The 19,019-nt window shown below is 46.0% G+C and overlaps 1 protein-coding gene across 1 annotated transcript in view; it reads right to left on the reverse strand.

Annotated features, from left to right (window-relative positions):
• zgc:103559 overlaps positions 1-19,019 on the reverse strand; it is a 78,430-nt gene that overhangs the window by 40,251 nt on the left and 19,160 nt on the right. The window contains exons 3-4 of the mRNA XM_039762399.1: positions 1,102-1,216; positions 123-269 (exon numbers count right to left, since the gene is read on the reverse strand). Coding sequence (XP_039618333.1) covers positions 123-269; positions 1,102-1,216 — 262 coding nt within the window. The remainder of the gene's footprint in view (positions 1-122; positions 270-1,101; positions 1,217-19,019) is intronic.

The following is a 19,019-nucleotide window of genomic DNA, read 5'->3' on the forward strand; positions in this document are numbered from 1 at the left end:
TGTGGCCGTGATGCACTATATCCCTGCATGGCTCTAAATTTGGGTTGAGAGAATTTTAGAATGTTAAACAAATATCAATGTTTCATTATATAAGTTTAAATGATCACCATAATCAAACCTACTAGCATAACACTTCCAGTTCCTTGCAACTCCGCCATTGCTTTGTGCAGATCCTTTTCGGTCACATGAGGAAATTCATCAACACCACTGTGTATCATGAAGCATTTAAATCCAGGAACACCAGTAGAGATCATGGGACGAAGTTCTTGCTATAATGAAATAATTTCCATTATGATTGTATATTATCCTCTAATTAGTCAAACCAGTTTATTGTAGCTTTTGGAGCTCTTTCACGTTCATCAGGAAAACATCCAAATCAAATAAAGCAAAAGAAAAGATGTTAGTGATATACAAAACAATCATTTGCTTTCCATCAGTTCATTTTCCGTTGTAACAGACACAGCTTCAACGTGGCAAGAAGATAGACCTGCTGTCTCTTCTACAGCAATTACCGTTTTAGCATTTATTGTATCTTCCACAGGCTATTTTCCCAGTGAACCATGCCTAGCACACCTCCAGTGGGTGGTACTTAGGAGTAATCCTAATTAGAAACCTAACAATTGTAGCTGTCTCCTTTTGATCTTGAGAAGCTACAGTTTTATCCAATGGTCCTTGGAAATTAACAATATGTATGCACAATCAAACAATAGATAATGAAGTTGCCATGATAGTTGGGCTTGAATTACCTGCAGCTTTGTTTCTAAGGTCCACAATTGGCACAGAGTGTTAATTTAAATAACACATTTTCCTGGCATAGAGGAATTAAGGTATATTCTGGAAGCCAGACAATTTGTGTAGTACACAGAGCAGGTGGTTTCAAACTGATACATTACAGTTTCTAATAAATTGTTTACCTTTTCAAATGCTTGGTGATGCCTCTTACTTTGAACACATGAAGTAAAGGTTGATTGATTGATTGACTGAGTGAGTGAGTGAGTGAGTGAGTGAGTGAGTGAGTGAGTGAGTGAGTGAGTGAGTGAGTGAGTGAGTGAGTGAGTGAGTGAGATTGTTTTCCATCATCCATTTTGACATGAAACTAACCTCATTTCCAGGAATAACTCCGCCCCAGAAAGCAGTATTTACAAAGCACTTTCCCTCAGCTGCTTGCAGTTTGGTCTGTAAGTGGTGCAGAGAGGTAGTTGGTGGGATACTATTACTGTGAATGAAAAACACAGGGGTAAGGGAAAGTACAAGTTAAAGTATCTGTCTAAACATATTAATATTAAATAATTACCATATCATACAATATCAATGTTCTTTTTCATATTTTATATAAATTTATTATATAGCAGTATTGTGGTAAACATGTATCTAGTAATAGGGTATCTGTGTGTACTTTACTGACCTAGAAGAAAAAGTAAAATAAAGTGCCTTTTGCTTAATAAACATAACAGAAATGTTATGAACAAATAAAAAGTATACTGTATTTTAAAATACCTTTCTCTTTGTGTGTCATTATTAAAATTAACAATGTAATAGAATTTTACTAAAAAATGTAAATACTGTTTTCTCTCATTTTTTGTCACTGCAGGACAAATGTTCTTCTTAATACTAGACTCAAAGCTCAGCTTGATCTCATATGTAGCAGCAATTTGTTCAACAACTTATTCCCTTACTTGGAGTTCATTTTCAAGAAACCCTCAGAATCAAAAGTATGGCTAAGTGTGGTCCCATTAATTATGTAGGCCATAGCACCCTTTGCAAGTGCCTGATATCCATGATACCCAATATAATCTGATATAGTCTCAAAGACAAGTAACTCATATATATTTAGGCCAAGGAAAGATAATGCGTTAATTTTTGTGATTAATGTAGCCTGCTTGGACGCAATAAAAAATATTGTCGCATCCAGGGCGGCATTTTCATGTATTTTTTTTAACATTACAAAACAATAATACAAATAAATTAGACATGTACCTAAAAAAGTAAATACACATCTAATACCATATTAATACATTACCTTTAAAAATTTTATGAAATATAATTTTCATTTAAAAGTTTAATGTTTAGTATTACGTGGTTCACAATGATATGTCACATGTCAGTACATAGCACTGGTGTTCATTTTCTTGATTTATACATACTGACACTGGTGCAAGGGAGTTGGGGGAAAGGGGGTGGGGAGGGGAAGCTTATGGCAGTCCTGGTGCAATGTTAGAGAAAAGATCCAAAGGTAAAAATTGCACACTCTCTCTTTCATTTCATGTTTCTGTAAGGAGACCAAATCAAAGTCATATCACATAAGTGCTAAATAAGTTATCTTTGATTGGCACTAAAACCAAAATAAGACTCCAGTATTGCTGGATTTAACTTGCTAGTCTGCCAGCCCGCTTGCAGTTAATTTATGCAAAGGACGCAACATAACCAACCCAATAACACACAATGTCAGATTTTAAGTGAAATAGTAGCTACTGAGATCTCTTTTAGTGTGTCAGAAGCAAAGATGCAAGTAGAGCAGTGTTTTCCAACCATTTGTCCTGTGGTGGCACACTTTTTGTAACCCAAAAAATCCCAAGGTGCAATTCTACCAACTACAAAAGCAATAAATCTATACATGTGCTAAAATCTTTGCAAAATGGCCATCACAGAGCTGCTTTTATTTCGGCTTCTCCAGGTAGTCTTCAGACAGGTCTCTACCACCTGAGGAGTGTGTCTTATTTCCATGGCACATCAGTTGAAAAACACTTGTGAATTGTATAATCATGAAGTCACTGATGGTGATGAACAATTGAGGATAGTATTTGTGGAATTTTAACACAAGTTTTAATGTACTCCCATTTAAGCGATGGTTATTCTTTCAATTTAATCACTCTTTAGCAGTTAAACATTTAGATTGCTTTTAGATTTTTTTTATTCTGACTCGTCTGTGTCCCACTTGTCAGTTTGAGAATTAATACATTGGCCTTCTTTTCTAATTACTTTCTTTTCAACTTGCCTTTTAGGAAGGCATTCAAATATGGGATGTAGTTGCTCAAGTAGTATTATGTTAAAAGTTTAGGTTTGAGGTAAATGTTTAAGTTTAAAGTATGCCATTAATTTTTTTTTATTTCTAGTGTTCATTCTACATGAAATTTGTGATTCGGTGTGTATTTATTTCATGATTTCTGTATTAATTTTATAATTACATGTTTTAATGTTAGATGTGATTGATCACGACAAATTGCATACATTTATGTGATTAATTACTGTACATTAGGTTTTAATCAATTCCCATCCCTAACACATATCCTCTTTAATAAAACCCCTGTGTGCGTCCAGGTGTCCGTGTGTGTGTGACTTCTGGTGAAATGTGCATGCGCGGGGCTGCACCGTGCCCCGCCCATTTGCACGACAGTGAATGGCGTATCCTCGGCCACGCATGATAAGCAAATAAAGGTGGAACCTGGGCACACAGTTATTGGCGTAGCCACGGCCGCGCATGATAAGCAACACAGTGAATGGCGTAGCCTCGGCCGCGCATGATAAGCAAATAAAGGTGGAAACCGCGCACATTAAATCCATTGCTAGGGACACGCCACACATATTGCCCCGCGCATTTGCTGGGGAGAGTGCTGATTGGGTACTCACGGCCGCACACATAAAATCCATTGCTGGAGAGACGCCACACATAGTGTAGCGCTGCCACATAAAGATAATGTGTTCTGCTGTCGATCGGTTGTTGGGGGGGAATTGCTTCTGACAGAGATTGACAGCGGTACCCCAGAGGTGGAACTTCCGGTTGGTTCGGGGATTCATTAGCATAAAGCGCGCCGTCTTTGAAAAGGAGAAAGAGAGTGAACGAAGAACATCGGATAACAGATAAAGGCAGATCAGCTTTTGCTCTGGCCATGAGATAAGCCTAGGAGCTCCTATTAGTCCTGTATGAAGGTGGATGGTCTTCGCCTGGGAATCGATCGTTCCGCTATTACCTACGGACGCGGGTGAGCTACCAAAACGGACTTACTATACTTTAATCATGGCGCAAGTCTGACTGTATGTCTTTTATGACGAAGAGGAGATTGGTAATATAGTCCGCTATTTTCAGGACTCCTCATCAACTCGCTGGCCGTTGTGGGAATATTACGGTGGACTATCTGCGGACTTATTTTGTTATCTCTGGAACGGGAATTGGGAGGATGAAAAACTGTTGATGTATAATAACTTGTATATGTGTGGCGCTGCAAATTAAGGGTTATTTAGGTTCGTGCGGGGCGATCCATTTGTAAGGGATTATTTATCTAGTTGTTGTTTATTTGATGAACTGCAAGTATAAATATGGTCTATGGTGGGCAGTGACCTATAAATGTATCGATATTAAGGGATTGCTTTATTAGAATAAAGGCGATACGGGAAATTTATTAAGGTGTGATATTGGCCTATCCTTTTATCATCTGCCTTTAGCTAGGTCAGAATAGTGGTAGCATTTCTCTCAGGCTAGTGCTCGAGACGAATCGTTACAGTTGGTGCCCACTCTGAGGACTAGGAACATATACGTCTTTATATTCCCGTATTTTGTCTAAATTCACTCTTAGGCACTATGAGTGTGTCTTCGATGCCGCTAGAGCCGGAGGATGCCAGTCCGAATGTATCGCTGTGGGGGGATCCGTAGCCCGAAGCCGCCACGTCACCGTCAGGACTCCTGCAGGATCCCATGATCTATCTAGTCTGTTACAGTCCATGTATCTGGAAGATCCACCCGCACCGGACGAGGAGGACGTCGATGGCAACCCGCTGTTACTCGTGGCGGTTTCCGAACGTCTTGATGCTCTGGACGAAAGAATAACCTCTGTGGCAGAAAGTACAATATCTCGGGAAGAGGGGCTCCGCGTTTATGTGGATACAGCGATCGCAGAGCTTAAAGACAACTTCACTGCCCAGCTAGCGGCTATGGAGCGAGAGATTGTGCAGTGTTTACAGCGGCGAGATCGCCAGTGGAAGGATGAACTGCATAAGGAGATACGGAAAAGTATTTCCGCGATTAAAATGCCGGCTGCACAGTCAACGCCGGGGGGAGCATCGCGCGTTTATCAATCTCATGCGCTTCCTCATGTGCCGGCGCTTGGCTTGGAATTTCCCAAGTTTAAAATGGACTATACTTCAGAGGATGTAATTGACTTTTTGGAGCGCGGGGAAGCTTTTGTGGCTGCTACACCGCTAGGCAATGAAGAGCTTATGGGGGTGATAAACACCTCTTTACAAGGTCCAGGTAGAAGCTGGTGGCAGGCTGCCCGACACAAAATTACTGACTGGATTTCTTTTAAACAGGAATTCCTTAATGCTTTCCTGCCTCCGGATATAAGATGGAACTTGAAGAACGTCTCCGGTCGATGGTACAAGCCCCTACACAGTCCATTAGAGATTTTAATTACGATTATCGGGCTCTGTGTCTGAAGTGGCAACCTGACATGGCAGAGGAAGAGCTGGTATGCCGTATATTGAACGCATGTAATCCACGCTTGGCTGGAGGATTGAGGGGAGTAGTGACCTCGGTGGAACAGCTGGTGAAGGTGGGTTCTCTTGTGGAACGAGACTGGGCTGCTTCAAAGAATACTGGAATAAAGTGCAGACTACAAAAAAGGAAGTTCAGTCCACCAAAGCACCTAAAAAACGAAACAGCCTTACTGAAGTGGGGGTCTCAGTGGTCCAAGTACAGACTTCTCTTCTGGTGGTCTCGACTCAGGTGCGGGATTACACATAGATGCAGTCGTGGATACGGGAGCCACTTCACTTTAATGAAGAAAAGCTTGTGGAAAAGAATGGCACTACCTGGGGAAAACCTCAAACGCCACCTCTGTCAAATTTATTTTGGCTGATGGCACCAAGCATGTGGCCGTGGGTAGGGTTTCATTACCGTTCCAAATGGATTTGACCTCTGGCAGGCTGAAGCCTATGTTCTGGAGGACAAGCACTTGACCATTCCATTGCTCCTTGGTTTGGATTTTACTACCTCCATCCGGATGTCTGTACATCTGCATTTGAGGAGCTACTCAATAGATGGTGGTGAAATGAGGCCTTTCTTATCCAAGGCTTGCGAAGATTTGGGATGGTTCAGTCTCAATTTTTATGCTGCTGAGGTAATGACCTCCAAGACCAACTCACTGGCAAGCGTTCTGGAACAACCTATGGAGGTGCAGCCTCTATTATGTCGATGGTCAGAGGTGTGGACAAAAAAACTCGGTTTGACACGTATAATAACTCATATTATAAGGACTAAAGATGAGATCCCAGTTCGTCATCGGGCATACAGAGTATCCCCCCAGAAGAGGGAAATTATAAGAGCACATCTGGACAAGATGTTGCAGGATGGCGTCCTAGAACCATCAACTTCACCATGGGCCTCTCCTGTAGTCCTTATCAAAAAATGGGATGGGACATATCGGTTCTGTGCTGACTACAGGGGATTAAATGCAAAAACCCATCATGATGCTTATCCGATGCCCCTAGTTCAAGAAATCTTGGAAAGTCTGCATGGGGCAAACATCTTTAGCACCTTGGACCTCCGCTGTGGATATTGGCAGGTGCAGATGGAAGAATATAGCAAACCAAAGACAGCAGTAATTACCCCCGAGGGATTATTCCAATTCAGAGCCATGCCATTCGGGCTGAAGAATGCTGGGGCTAGTTTCCAGCGTCTGATGGAGCAAGTTCTCAAGGGGTTAATTGGGAAAATCTGCTATGTATATATTGATGATATAGTGGTGTTCTCCCCAGCACTGCAACCACATCTGCAACATCTAGAAGTGGTCTTCCAGAGCTTGCAACAGGCACATCTGACACTAAATGTGGAGAAGTGTTATTTCCTTCAACCCCAGATTAAATTTTTGGGCCATGTGGTATCAGGAAAAGGGGTTGAAGTAGACCCTGAAAAGGTGGCAGCAATTCAGAACTATCCTACCCCACTGATATTAAAAGTCTACAGAGGTTTCTTGGTCTTGTAGGATGGTACCACAAATTTATCCCTCGATTGGCTGACATCGCTGCACCCTTGCGTCACTTGCAGAAGAAGGATGTTCCATGGGAATGGACAGCGCAATGTCAGGATGCAGTGGAACAATTAAAGGGGGCCCTCCAATCTCCACCCATCCTGGCTCAACCTGATGTACAACTCACATTTCAAGTTCATACAGATGCCAGCAACATCGGGCTTGGAGCGGTCCTGACTCAAACAAGCGAGGGGGATGAGAGAGTAATTGCTTATGCATCAAGGGCTCTGCATGGGGCTGAGCTAAATTACTCCACCTCGGAAAAAGAATGTTTGGCGGTAGTCTGGGCCGTGGAAAAATGGCGCCACTTCCTAGAAGGGGTGGAATTCGAGGTCTTCACAGATCATAATGCACTGACTTGGGCTTTTAATCAAGACGTCATCTCGACTGACCAGATGGGTTTTGCGCCTCCAAGCTTTCAATTTCAAGGTATTTTATCAGAAGGGCTGCAATAACATTGTCCCGGATGCGCTGTCCCGGAGTTATTGGATGTCTGGGGATATATGTATGGTAACTACTCATACTCAATGGACAGATCTACCTTTAAGTATGCAGGACCTAGCTCGAGCACAAACCAACTGTCCTGTGTGCCAGAAGGTTGGCGAAGATTCTAATGAGATGGGACAGGATCGCATACATTTCAAGGACATCCAGGGTGTCCTTTTCCGGGTGGTGCCGGCCAGTCTCGGAGGATCCAAATGCCAGTTAGTGGTCCCGGAAGAATATGTACCCAACTTCCTTAATTATTACCACGACAGTCCTTTTGGTGGGCATCTTGGGCGAATGAAGACTTTGATGAAGATTCTGGAAGTAGCATGGTGGCCCACCATTCGAAGGGACGTTTGGAGCCATGTGAAATCATGTAAAATCTGTCAACAATTGAAGAACCCCCCTGGTAAGCCAGTAGGATTTCTCCAATCCACGATTACATCTGAACCCGGCGAAATGCTGGGAGTTGATTTAATGGGGCCTTTACCTTCATCCAAAGCCCAAAAGACAGTGCTAATGGTGGTAGTGGACTATTTTTCAAAATGGGTAGAACTCTTTGCTCTCCGGGACGCCAAGGTTCCAAAGATCTGTTCTACGCTCAAAGATGAGATTTTCACCCGCTGGGGGGTCCCAAAGTATATTGTGTCTGACAGGGGCCCGCAATTTACTAGCTCTATGCTTCAGGAACTATATACAGCGTGGGGTATCAAACAGAAACTTACCACGGCTTACCATCCGCAGACCAATTTAACTGAAAGAGTGAATAGGACTTTGAAGACTATGGTAGCCTCCTATGTGGGTGAACGACACCAAGATTGGGATAAGTGGCTGCCGGAGCTCCGATTTGCTATCAACACAGCGGTGCATGAGGCCACTGGTGAAACCCCTGCTCGGGTGGCTATCGGACGACAACTCAAAAGTCCCCTGGATCGTCTTATCACCCCAGCACCTCTCCCAGATTCAAAGACATATAATACAATACAGATCCTCGAAAAATTAAAGCAGCAAGTACAACGGAGGTTAGTGAGTGCTACATCCAGACAGGCTAAGTATTATAATGCACGACGGCGAGCGGTACCCTTTGCTGTCGGGGACTTGGTTTGGGTTAGGACACACCCACTCTCCAGTGCTGTCAACAGATTTGCTGCTAAACTAGCCCCAAGTGGGGGGGTCCAGTAAGAATAATAAAACGATTAGGACCGGTTAATTTCCGCATACAAAGGGGTAGTGGTGTAGATGCCATAGTGGAAACAATACATGTGGCCAATATCAAGCCCTACTTTGGACCCGCCGTGCCGCCGACTGGGGGTGGGGATCTATGTAGCGCTGCCACATAAAGATAATGTGTTCTGCTGTCGATCGGTTGTTGGGGGGGAATTGCTTCTGACAGAGATTGACAGCGGTACCCCAGAGGTGGAACTTCCGGTTGGTTCGGGGATTCATTAGCATAAAGCGCGCCTTCTTTGAAAAGGAGAAAGAAGGAGAAAGAGAGTGAACGAAGAACATCGGATAACAGATAAAGGCAGATCAGCTTTTGCTCTGGCCATGAGATAAGCCTAGGAGCTCCTATTAGTCCTGTATGAAGGTGGATGGTCTTTGCCTGGGAATTGATCGTTCCGCTATTACCTACGGACGCGGGTGAGCTACCAAAACGGACTTACTGTACTTTAATCATGGCGCAATCTGACTGTATGTCTTTTATGACGAAGAGGAGATTGGTAATATAGTCCGCTATTTTCAGGACTCCTCATCAACTCGCTGGCCGCTATGGAATATTACGTGGACTATCTGCGGACTTATTTTGTTATCTTTGGAACGGGAATTGGGAGGATGAAAAACTGTTGATGTATAATAACTTGTATATGTGTGGCGCTGCAAATTAAGGGTTATTTAGGTTCGGGCGGGGCGATCCATGTGTAAGGGATTATTGTTCTAGTTGTTGTTTATTTGATGAACTGCAAGTATAAATATGGTCTATGGTGGGCAGTGACCTATAAATGTATCGATATTAAGGGATTACTTTATTAGAATAAAGGCGATACGGGAAATTTATTAAGGTGTGATATTGGCCTATCCTTTTATCATCTGCCTTTAGCTAGGTCAGAATAGTGGTAGCATTTCTCTCAGGCTAGTGCTCGAGACGAATTGTTACAATAGTGCCCCGCGCATTTTTACTAACTATCTACTAACATATGCCACCCAAAAAGAAGGACACGTCAAGTGGGACAAAAGACACAGACACTCAAACCCTTTTTAAGCAACATCTCCTGGAAGAACAGTCAGCTCAACAAGTAAACATCAACAAAAGAAAGGTTGAAAGTCAAAGAAAAATACGAGCACATAGATCGATTGAAGACAAAGAAAATGAGCGTCATAAAAACGCTACAAGAGAAAGACTCGGAAGAGCAAATAGATCTATAACTGAACCTTAAAAAGTGAGCAATAATTATGCTACTTAGGAATATAAACACTAAAAAAGTGTTTAGAAACCTCATCATTGCTCAAGTAATAACAGGTTCAGCTGAATGGGACATCGTCTTTATTCCCCATATTGATTTGGCTCCATCCTCTACTAATTAACCCTCTACCTTAAGAAGGCGACAATTTTCAGTTACATTAGTCTTTTCCATAACAATTAATAAAGCTCAGGGTCAAACCTAACAAAAAGTATATCTATACTAATAAAAGGCAAAGCCCTCACTCACTCACTCACTCACTCACTCACTCACTCACTCACTCACTCACTCACTCACTCACTGACTCACTCACTCACTGACTCATCACTAATTCTCCAACTTCCCGTGTGGGTGGAAGGCTGAAATTTGGCAGGTTCATTCCTTACAGCTTCCTTACAAAAGTTGGGCAGGTTTTATATCGAAATTCTACGCGTAATGGTCATAAACTGGAAGCAGTTTTTCTCCATTTACTGTAATGGAGATGAGCTTCAACGCCGTGGGGGCGGAGTTTCGTGTGACATCATCACGCCTCCCACGTAATCACGCAGTACATAGAAAACCAGGAAGACCTCAAAAAAGCGCTTTAGAAAACATGCATTATATAATTGAGAAGGCAGCGAAACAATAAGAAGCGAGCGAGTGACATATACAACCATATTCATGAGTTTCTGCTACTGAAGCAAAGCACGATGTAAACCTACACTTTAAATTAAGTTCATAGACAGGCTGCCGCTGGCGTTTGTAATTTAGTGCCTGCCCATATAAGGCCGTCCGTCAGCGGCAATCCAATAGCAAACTCCCACTAAATATTCATGGGTGAAGGACTGTGCTTATGGAGAGGAAGATGAGATGGTCAGGGTGGTGTTTGACACAAACTCAGCGAAACTGCGAGAGAAAGTTTTAAGTGCCAGGACTAAGGTAACATTAAATACAGCCACGGACATAGCACGAGATGGCACCAGCACAGCTGGGAACCTTCGATGCATGTACACCGAGTGGCTCACGTGAACTGACGCAGTGCACAGATAAAAAGCAACAGTTCCAAAGAGCTGAACAAAACCGAATTACACAATTGAAAAGGCAGCAAAAATATGAAGCGTCTGATACTTACAAGCATATTCATAAATCCAGCTACTGCGGAAACAAAGCACACGTTGGAAAAAGTCAATGTCCCGCTAAAGGAAGACAGTGTAAAAAAAAAACCCGTGCATGCAGTGTGTCAGGTCTCAGATAAAGAAGAAGACGAGCTGTTTATTGATGCAGTAAGAAACGAATCGATGAATGAAACCTCTTATCTTTACAACGATTGACAAACACGGAATGTAACTTGAACACAACACATCCTACAAATACAAACCTGATTGAAAGAAATAATGAGAATCAAATCCTTGATGACAGCAACACTCAGTAACACTCACAAAACAAATACTGTATATTGACAGTCATGTTACGTTATTTTTAAAATGTTCCCTTTTCTTTTCTAGCTTTTAAACACACTACTTCTCCGCTGCGATACGCGGGTATATATATATGTATATATATATGTATACATATATAACCCGATCTACATACTCGAATAATGAATACTTTATTCGCCATCAATGATTGTTTTGGTAAAGCCATACTCAGTGTATTCATTAGATGAACGGTAAAAAAGTAAGAGCGAGGGGAGGATGACTCATTGAGGCATGCAGGCTGTAGTGCGCTGGCAACTCTATCTGAATTGCGCGATCACATTTGAAAAAATATATCTTTTCAAGTTCTGTTTACTCCATATGTGTCAAAGTCAAGGCCCGCAGGCCACATCCGGCCCGGCGTGTCATTATATCCGGCCCGCGAGATCATTTTATATACTGTATTATTGTTATTAATGGCCCGGGGATATGAAGCGCTGGTAACACAATAAACTACAGATCCCATAATGCAGCGCTTCAGCTGCCTTGCCGTCTCTTCAGTCGTTTCCTTACTTTGCGAAGGAAGCAGCTTTCTCAGAGCTTCTGCACTGTTTTATAAACGAACGATATATAAGAAAGTCCTTTTTCCTTGCTTCGCCAACGCAGCCTTTTATTTAATCCACGGGTTCTCCGCTGTTTCATTGTTCATTTATTACGATTTTTATAGTTATTGTGTAGGTTTTATTTAATCCACGGGTTCTCTTCTGTGTTCACTGCGGTGTCTTCTTTCGTTTACGAGCTTGCCAAGGAAGCAGCTTTCTCAGAGCTTCTGCACTGTTATAAAAACGAACGACATATAAGAAAGTGCTTTTTCCTTGCTTCACCAACGAAGCAACCTTTTTATTTAATCCACGGGTTCTCTTCTGTGTGTCACTGCGGTGTCTTCTTTACGACCTTCGCCAAGGAAGCAGAAACTAACAACCACCGAAACTTTGTAACGGCACAAGACTTCAGGTCACATCTCTATAAAACAACCTAATTGAAGCAACTATATTTACTGGCAGTGCCTCAGTGACACAGTTTTTATTTCTCGCATCCCGTTATACCATCTAATCTCCCATTTTAATTCAAACGCGTTCAATTTCCAGTAAGGCTCTGCTTCGCAATGACAATTAATAAGTCTCAGGGACAAACACTACAAAAGGTTGGCATTTATTTGAGTCGGGATTGCTTTTCACATGGCCAACTGTATGTTGCATGCTCAACAGTGAGCTCAGCACACAGCTTAGTCATATTACAACCAGAGGGACGAACTGACAACGTGGTATACAGAGAGATCCTTAACAATTAATTTTTGACATTTTCGTTCAGTCTAAAAATGTTTACTTTTTTATTAATAAAAATATTCAGACAGTATTTCACCGCTGCGAAGCGCGGGTATTTTGCTAGTATATAATATATGTATTTATTTATATATATATATACTGTATATTGTCACGCATGCGCGAGTAGGAGGCCGCAGACGGACCTGAAATCGCTTCGAAGGACGTTCGCCGGTAGGGAATGGCGGGGTACTAACCTTTCTGCTCTCTCTTCTAGGAAAAAAGACGCTCCGCCATCTTAACCTGACCGCAGCACGTCCACTTCCGCCCTTCCTCCGCCATCTTCCCTGACGTCAGCAATCCCGTCATCCCTCACGCCTCCTTCCCAGCATTCCTCCACTTCCAGCTCCTCCTATATAAAAATGCCCGCTGACGCATGTGAAGTCGTCGTGCATATGAACGATTGTTTTATTTGTATACTTTTGACCTGAGATTGATTTTCTTACTTTACAGTATACGGGGCCGGAAACCCCAACCCTTTATGCTGTCTTTGTCCTTATTTTACAGTGGCGTAGTCGGCAGGATACTGCACCAAAGAAACAGAAAGAATGACCGAAAGGCAGGACCTCAATACCGTGTTGCAGGGCATGAACGCCCAGATCCAGTCCCTGCAGCAAACACCGGCCGCTACTACCCGGGAACTGGAGGCCGCGAAGGTGAAACTCGCGGAAGCCGAGAGGGTAAGGGCCGACCCGCCTCGTCCAAAACCTCCGTCCCTTGTCCCGATGATGGAGGCGGACGACATTGAGTCCTATTTGGGGATCTTCGAAAGGACGGCCAACCAGAACGAGTGGCAGCGGTCCGAGTGGGCGTCCCTTCTGGCGCCCTACCTAAAGGGGCCGGTGCAGCGAGCCTATTATGACCTCCCTGAGGAGGAAGCCGCGGACTATAAGCTCCTGAAACAGGAGATCCTGGCACGCTACGGCATCACGCCGAGCCAGCAGGCGAGTGAATGGCGAAGTTGGCAGTTTGACCCCGAGAAGCCGGCCCGAGCGCAGGCCTTCAATTTCTGGGGAAAAATGGGGTGGTGGCTGCGGCCCGAGGGCCCCCAAGCCCGGAAGGTCGTGGAGCAGGTGGCCTGTGAGGGCCTGGTCAATGCACTGCCCAGCTCCCTCGCCCAGCAGGTTCGGCGCCACCCGTATACGGACATGCCAGGACTCCTGGAAGTCCTGGAGCATCAGCTCGCGGTTTTCCGAGCCGGGGGGACAGAAAGGCAAGCTCGCGGGAACCGGCAGGGACGGGCGGCCACCCCCGAGCCCTCTCGACGCGCTGCGGAAGCACCTCCCAGACCCCGAGAAAAGCCGGCCTCTCCGCGCTGTTACAAGTGCGGAGAGACCGGCCACCTGCTACCGATCTGTCCACTGAACACCCCCATGGAGCCGATGGACTGCACCTGGGCCTCTGCGGAAAGGTACTGTACTCTGCCGCACCCCTTGGCGAGTCCGAACACGGGACTGGTGTTGGTAAACGGGCACTCAGTGGTGGCTCTCTTTGACTCCGGCAGCAACATAACTATTGTCGCTCGCCGTTATGTCTTACCGCGACAGTGGCTAAGCAAACATTTACGGGTCACTTGTGTGCACGGAGAGACCAGGGCTTACCGTTCCGCAGCATGCTATCTTTCCTGGAGGGGGGAATTGTCCAAACTGTTGGTCGCGGTGTTGCCCGAACCCCCCTATCCAGTGATCCTGGGACAAGACTGGTCACAAAGAAAAAGCGGTAAGACACGCACCGCTCCTGGGGCCTCACTGGGTCTGGTTATGGAGGGACAAGGCACCCTTCCCGCGGTCTCCACGCCATGCACTGAGGCAAGCCACAATAGCGCAGGGACAATGGGGGAGGTTTCTCAGGCGACGGACTCTGAACCGGGACCTCCCACCAGCGAAGGGACGAGCCAGGGAACACCACCGCCCAACCTCTCACTAGATCCCCTGAGCAACCTGGATCACCAATTTCGCTCCACGCCCGCCTCATTTAAAAGAGAACAGTGGAATGACGATTCCCTGCGGTTTGCCAGGAATGCGATTGTTCTTCCAGGCAGCTCACAAGCTGACGGTTCCATGCCACGCGGGCCCTTCTTTGTTTTGGAGAATAATCTGTTGTATCGGGTGGCAACTCACGCGGGCAAGGTGCGGAAGTTGCTGCTAGTGCCGCGTACCTTCCGGCGGGAGGTATGTGAGCTAGCTCACGCACACCTCCTAGGCGCCCACCTCGGGGCCGAGAAAACATTGGAGAGAATCAAGCTCCGCTTTTACTGGCCCGGGATCAACGAGGAGGTGCGGCGCTTCTGTCAATCCTGTCTGGACTGTCAGATTCGCCAGATTCCTAGGAGGGACCGTGCTCCTCTCGTCCCGATACCCCTGATAGACGTACCCTTTGACCGGATAGGGGTCGACTTAGTAGGGCCCCTGGAACCCTCAAACCATGGCCACAAATATATATTGGTCATGGTTGATTATGCAACCCGGTACCCAGAGGCGGTTCCCCTGTGCTCCGCTACCACCAAAAACATCGCACGGGAACTGGTCAACCTCTTTTCAAGAGTGGGTATCCCTAAAGAAGTCCTCACGGACCAGGGTACTCCCTTCACTTCAGATACGTTCAGGGAGGTTGCCAAATTACTGAGAATAAAGCACCTGAAGACGTCTGTCTACCACCCCCAAACAGACGGTCTGGTAGAGCACTTTAACCAGACGCTTAATAAGATGCTTCGCAAGGTAGTCAGCGCTGATGGCAGGAATTGGGACAAGCTCCTGCCGCTTGTGCTCTTTGCCTACCGGGAGGTGCCCCAGGCCTCTACGGGCTTCTCCCCTTTTGAATTATTATATGGGCGACAGCCTCGGGGACTTTTGGACATTCTAAAAGAAGGCTGGGAGGCTGAGGCCCTTCCCTCCTCCAATATATTGGAGTATGTAGCGCAACTGCGCGACAGGCTCACCAAAGTCAGGCCACTCCTCAAAGACCACGTGACTCGTGCGCTGGCAGCACAGGCCCAGTGTTACAACCGCAACTCTGTCCTCCGGGAGTTCCGCCCGGGGGATCGAGTGATGGTACTCGTTCCCACCTCCCACTCCAAGCTGCTAGCTCACTGGCTGGGGCCATACGAGGTTAAGGAAAGAAAGGGCTCGTCGACTATTTAGTCGAGCAACCTAATCGTCGGCCGAGCGAGAGAATCTATCATGTTAATTTGTTAAAACCGTGGAAGGACAGGGAGGAGACTCCCGAGACACATAGATCCCTCTCCCTATTCGCTAGCACAGCTGCCATTAACCTCGGCGACGAGTTAACACCCGTACAGCGGCGAGAGATAACCCAAGCTATCTACGCCATCCCCGAAGTGGTGAGCGAGTCGCCAGGCCGGACCTCGCTGATTGCCCACGACATAGTCACGGAACCCGGAGTAGTCGTCCGGGAGAGGCCCTACAGACTCCCGGAGGCAAAACGCGGCGAAGTGGAACTGGAGGTACTGGACTCGGACATTATCGAGGAAAGCCACAGTCCCTGGTCCAGCCCGATTGTCCTCATTCCCAAGCCGGACGGCTCCTGGAGATTCTGTAATGACTTTAGACGTCTAAACCAAGTCTCCAAGTTCGATGCCTACCTGATGCCCCGCATTGACGACCTGCTCGAGCGGCTGGGTGCGGCTCGATATCTGACTACTCTTGATATGACAAAAGGGTATTGGCAAATTCCCTTAACGGCATCTGCAAAAGAGAAAACTGCCTTTAGCACCCCTAGTGGACATTGGCAATATAAGGTCCTCCCATTTGGGCTGCACGGGGCCCCTGCGACCTTTCAACGTCTGGTGAATAGAGTGCTGAGGCCCCACCAGTCCTATAGTGCCACCTACCTGGATGACGTTGTCATCTATTCCGGCACCTGGGAGGAGCATCTATTGCAGCTCTCTGCTGTCCTCGCGACTCTGGCTAAAGCCGGTCTCCGCATTAACCCCTGCATGTGGTTTGGAACGACAAAGCGGAACACGCATTCAGTGACCTGAAACAGGCCCTTACATCGGCACCTGTATTACGGACCCCTGATTTTGGGCTACCCATTATCCTCCAGACCGACGCTTCGGACACAGGCCTGGGCGCCGTGTTGAGCCAAAGCGTTGATGGTGTCGAGCACCGCGTGATGTACCTAAGCCGGAAACTGCTGGACCGAGAGGCCAGGTACGCGGCGGTGGAGAGGGAAGCCCTGGCCATTAAGTGGGCCGTGACTTATCTCCGGTATTACCTGTTGGGTCGCGAATTCACTCTGGTGACTGATCACGCTGCACTTCAGTGGATGTCCCTCCACAAAGAGTCGAATCCGCGGGTCACCAGGTGGTTCCTGGACTTACAGCCCTATAAGTTCACGGTTACTTATCGCCACGGCGGCCTTCAGGCCAACGCCGATGCCCTCTCGCCCACGACCTCGGTTAGGTCCGCCCGACCGGACGGTCTTGGGCTGCGGGGGCGTCGTGTCACGCATGCGCGAGTAGGAGGCCGCGGACGGACCTGAAATCGCTTCGAAGGACGTTCGCCAGTAGGGAATGGCGGGGTACTAACCTTTCTGCTCTCTCTTCTAGGAAAAAAGACGCTCCGCCATCTTAACCTGACCGCAGCACGTCCACTTCCGCCCTTCCTCCGCCATCTTCCCTGACGTCAGCAATCCCGTCATCCCTCACGCCTCCTTCCCAGCATTCCTCCACTTCCGGCTCCTCCTATATAAAAATGGCCGCCGACGCATGTGAAGTTGTCACGCATATGAACGATTGTTTTGTTTGTATACTTTTGACCTGAGATTGATTTTCTTACTTTACAGTATACGGGGCCGGAAACCCCAACCCTTTATGCTGTCTTTGTCCTTATTTTACACTATATATACAGTAATCCATCCTCGATCGCGAGGGTTGCATTCCAGAACCCCCCATGATAGATGAAAATCCGCGAAGTAGAAACCATATGTTTGTATGGTTATTTTTAGAGCCCTCTAGACATGAAATAACACCCTTTAGTCAAAAGTTTAAACTGTGCTCTATGACAAGACAGAGATGACAGTTCTTTCTCACAATTAAAAGAATGCAAACATATCTTCCTTTTCAAAGAATGCATATCAGGAGCAGAGAATGTCAGAGAGAGAGAGCGCATGACAGAAAAGCAAACAATCAAAAAATCAATATGTGCTTTTGGGCCTTTAAGTACACACACACACAGGCACGCGCGAGACAGATACATACACACACACACACACACACAGGTGCGAGAGAGAGAGACACACACACACAGGACCGCGAGAGAGAGACAGACAGACACACACACACAGGCGCGAGAGAGAGACACACACACAAAGGCACGCACGTGCATTGTTGCAATGTTACTTTCTTGGTTGTTTGTTAAATTACGGATTTTTCAAATATAATCATAATAAATGAACAATAAAACAGCGGAGAAGCCGTGGATTAAATAAAAAGGTTGTAGTTATCAGCAGGGAGACGTGAATCCCGTGGTGAAGCAAAGAAGGGAATGTAGAGACTGGAGCGACGGACAGCCTTATATAGGCAGGCAACCAACAACATGGGAGGCGTTGGGATGGGGGACCCAACGGCGCCTCACACGGTGACCGAGCTGCAGGCTATGGTATATATATGGTACATATATATGTACGTAAGTAGGATTCAGTTAGCATTGGGAACCCGCGTACCAAATTTCTTGAAGATGGGCCCATAAGTAACAAAGACCGTTGAAAAGTTATGGCGGCCGACAGTGGCATCATACCACCGAAATAAGTACCAAATTTCAGCCTTCTACCTACACGGGAAGTTGTAGAATTAGTGACGTTGGAAAGTTCAATATGGAGGCTGACAGTTCAATATGGAGGCTGACAGTGGCGTCATACCACCGAAATAAGTACGTACATTGGTTTCGGTTAGCGCAGGGAAGCCGCCTACCAAATTTCGTGAAGATGGTGCCATGAATAAGAAAGTTCAACATGGCAGACATTGTTGACCGTTATGACCATTACGCGTAGAATTTCGAAGTGAGGCCTGCTTAACTTTTGTAAGTAAGCTCTAAGGAATGAGCCTGCCAAATTTCAGCCTTCTACCTACACGGGAAGTTGGAGAATTAGTGACGTTTGGAAAATTCAATATGGCGGCCGACAGTGGTGTCATACCACCGAAATAAGTATGTACATCGGTTTTGGTTAGCGCAGGGAAGCCACCTACCAAATTTCGTGAAGATGGGGTCAGCCTTCTACCTACACGGGAAGTTGGAAACTTAGTAACGTTGGAAA

This window comes from Polypterus senegalus, chromosome 1 (assembly GCF_016835505.1).
Source record: "Polypterus senegalus isolate Bchr_013 chromosome 1, ASM1683550v1, whole genome shotgun sequence".
Taxonomy (NCBI): Eukaryota; Metazoa; Chordata; class Cladistia; order Polypteriformes; family Polypteridae; genus Polypterus; species Polypterus senegalus.